Source organism: Corvus brachyrhynchos, unplaced genomic scaffold, assembly GCF_000691975.1.
Source record: "Corvus brachyrhynchos isolate BGI_N302 unplaced genomic scaffold, ASM69197v1 scaffold1308, whole genome shotgun sequence".
Lineage (NCBI taxonomy): Eukaryota > Metazoa > Chordata > Aves > Passeriformes > Corvidae > Corvus > Corvus brachyrhynchos.
In genome coordinates, this window is record NW_008239342.1 from 22,086 (window position 1) to 25,226 (window position 3,141).

The 3,141-nt window shown below is 52.2% G+C and overlaps 1 protein-coding gene across 1 annotated transcript in view; it reads right to left on the reverse strand.

The window, feature by feature from the left end:
• Positions 1 to 2,405, reverse strand: part of LOC108448407 (collagen alpha-2(IV) chain-like) — a 6,760-nt gene extending 4,355 nt beyond the window's left edge. The window contains exons 1-2 of the mRNA XM_017741175.1: positions 736 to 2,405; positions 6 to 495 (exon numbers count right to left, since the gene is read on the reverse strand). Coding sequence (XP_017596664.1) covers positions 6 to 495; positions 736 to 1,306 — 1,061 coding nt within the window. The 5' untranslated portion in view covers positions 1,307 to 2,405. The remainder of the gene's footprint in view (positions 1 to 5; positions 496 to 735) is intronic.
• Positions 2,406 to 3,141: the final 736 nt, after the last annotated feature.

Below are 3,141 nucleotides of genomic sequence, written 5' to 3' on the forward strand. Positions count from 1 at the left end.
GGAGCCCCCGGGCGGGCGGGCCCCGGGCCCAAACGAGGCCGGGGCCATTCGGGCGCCCACCCACGGCGCCGGCGGCTCCCGGAGCGGCCGCGGTCATTAACGGGCCCGGGGCTTGGCCGCGCTCCACGCGCTGGCCCGGGGCCACCGCGCCGCCAGCGCTGGCAACGAGCCGGGACAGAGCGGGGAAAGGGGGGGACGAGGGAGCCCCGGGATCGCAGCCCAGGACGTGGCAAATCCTGGGCATGGATCCCGTGCCAAGAGCCCCGAAGGGTCCCGGGATTGGTTTTGGGGTCACCCCAAAAGAGGCCCCGGAGGGACCCCCCGGGCTTGGGGGGGAATCGTCCTCAGGGAGGGACGGAGGGGACGGAGCCGGGAATGGGACAGAGCTGGAAAAGCTCGGGAATTCCTGGAGAACTTTGGGAAGCCCTGGAAAAGCTCGGGAATTCCAGGATAATCTCAGGAATTCCTGGAGAACTTTGGGAAGCCCTGGAAAAGCTCGGGAATTCCTGGATAACTTTGGGAAGCCCTGGATAACCTCATGAATTCCAGGATAAGCTCAGGAAATCCTGGAAAAGCTCAGGAATTCCAGGATAACCCCAGGAACACCTGGAAAACCTCGGGAAATCCTGGAAAACTTTGGGAAGCCCAGGATAAACTCAGGAAGCCCTGGAAAAGCTCAGGAATTCCAGGAAAAGCTCAGGAATTCCTGGATAACTTTGGGAATCCCCGGATAACCTCGTGAATTCCAGGATAAACTCAGGAAATCCTGGAAAACCTCAGGAATTCCAGGATAACCCCAGGAACACCTGGAAAAGCTCAGGAATCCCTGGAAAATCCCAGGAATTCCTGGATAACTTTGGGAATCCCTGGATAACCTCAGGAATTCCTGGATAAGCTCAGGAAATCCCAGAAATCCTTGGGAAAATGTGGATAATGCCAGGAATTCCTGGAAAACCTCGGGAATACCCCAGGAAAGGAGGGAATTTGGGGGCTTTCCCCCCCCCCCCCCCTCACCCCCCCCCCCAGCTCTGACCCCACATCCAAAGCCCTGGAAAAAAACCTGGGATTTCCTTGGAAAAGGGAAGAGTTTTATTGGGAAATCCGGGATGAAAGGCAGCGCTCGAACCTTCCGAGGGAAAAACCGGGAAAATAGAAAAAACCGGGAATACAAAACCCGGCAGCGGCCGGAACGCCGGGAAAAACTGGGGAAAACTGGGAAAAACTGGGAATGAGGGAGGAGCCAGGGAGCCACCGGGACACCGGGATGTCCCTGGATCCCGAGGATTTCCGGGATGGGAAGGAGCATCCCAGGAATTTCCCGGGGGTCTCCGAAATTCCCGAGGCTGGGAAACGCCCAGGGAAAAGGAGGAGTTTGGAGAATTCCCAAAAAAATAGAATCTCTTGGCCGGGAATGGCCCCTGGAATTCCGGGAAGGGCTCCAGAATTCTGGGAATGGCCCCGGCCCCGCCGCTCCCAAAGCTCCGGGATAAAATTCCCGAGATTCCCGCCGGGAATGGCAAATCCTGGGAGTCTTCAACTGGGGAAGGGTTCAGGCAACGCCCACCTGGAAAACCAAGAAATCCCTGGAATTCCTGCTCTGATTCCTCGGGAATGAGGCCGGGGAAGATCCCAAAAAATCCCCCGGGATTGGGATCCTGCGATTCCCAGCGGAGCTGCTCCGGAAATGCCCCCAAATCCGAGGAGGAAAGGGGGCCCCAGGCAGGGATTTTCCAAGGATTTTTCCTCCAAAATTCCATGGGAAAAGAGCCCCAAAATCCCTGGGAAAAGAGCCAAAAATCCCTGGAAAAAGAGCCCCAAATCCCTGGAAAACAGCCCAAAATCCCTGGAAAAAGAGCCCCAAAATCCCTGGGAAAAGATTCTCGAAATTCATGGAAAAAGAGCCCTAAAATCCCTGGAAAAAGAGCCCCAAAATCCATGGAAAAAAAGAGCCCCAAATTCCTGGGAAAAGATCCTTAAAACCCCTGGGAAAAATCCTTGAAATCCATGGAAGAACAGCCCCAAAATCCCTGGAAAAAGAGCCCCAAAATCCCCGGGAAAAGATCCTTGAAATTCATGGAAAAAGAGCCCCAAAATCCATGGAAAAAAAGAGCCCCAAATTCCTGGGAAAAGATCCTTAAAACCCCTGGGAAAAATCCTTGAAATCCATGGAAGAACAGCCCCAAAATCCCTGGAAAAAGAGCCCCAAAATCCCTGGGAAAAGATCCTTGAAATTCATGGAAAAAAAGCCCCAAAATCCATGGAAAACCAGCCAAAAATCCCATGGAAAACAACCCTGAAATCCCTGGAAAACCAGCCCCAAATCCCTGGGAAAAGATCCTTGAAATCCAAGGAAAAAACAGCCCCAAAATCCCTGGAAAAAGAGCCCCAAATCCCTGGGGAAAACAGCCCAAAATCCCTCGAAAAAGCCCCAAAGTCCCTGGAAAAACAGCCCCAAAATCCATGGAAAAAGAACCCCCCAAATCCCTGGAAAACCTGTCCCAAATCCCTGGGGAAAAAGACCCCCCAAATCCCTCAGAAGAGTCCCAAAATCTCTGGGAAAAGAACCCAAAATCCCTGGAAAAAGATCCTTGAAATCCATGGAAAAAAAGCCCCAAATCCCTGAAAAAAAACAGCCCCAAAATCCCTGGAAAAAGATCCTTGAAATCCATGGAAAAAGAGCCCCAAATCCCTGAAAAAAACCAGCCCCAAAATCCCTGGAAAGACAGCCTCAAAATCCCTGGGAAAAAGAGCCCTCAAATCCCTGGGAAAAGATCCTTGAAATCCATGGAAAAACAGCCCCAAAATCCCTGGGAAAAGAGCCCCAAAATCCCTGGGAAAAGATCCTTGAAATCCATGGAAAAACAGCAAAAAAATCCCTGGGAAAAGAGCCCCAAAATCCCTGGGAAAAGATCCTTGAAATCCATGGAAAAACAGCCAAAAATCCCTGGCAAAAGAGCCCCAAAATCCATGGAAAAAGCCCCAAAATCCCCGGGAAAAAAAGAGCCCCAAATCCCTGGGAAAAGTCCCAAAATCTCTGGGAAAAGATCCTTGAAATCCATGGAAAAACAGCCCCAAAATCCCTGGGAAAACCAGCCCCAAATCCCTGGGAAAAGATCCTCGAAATTCATGGAAAAAGAGCCC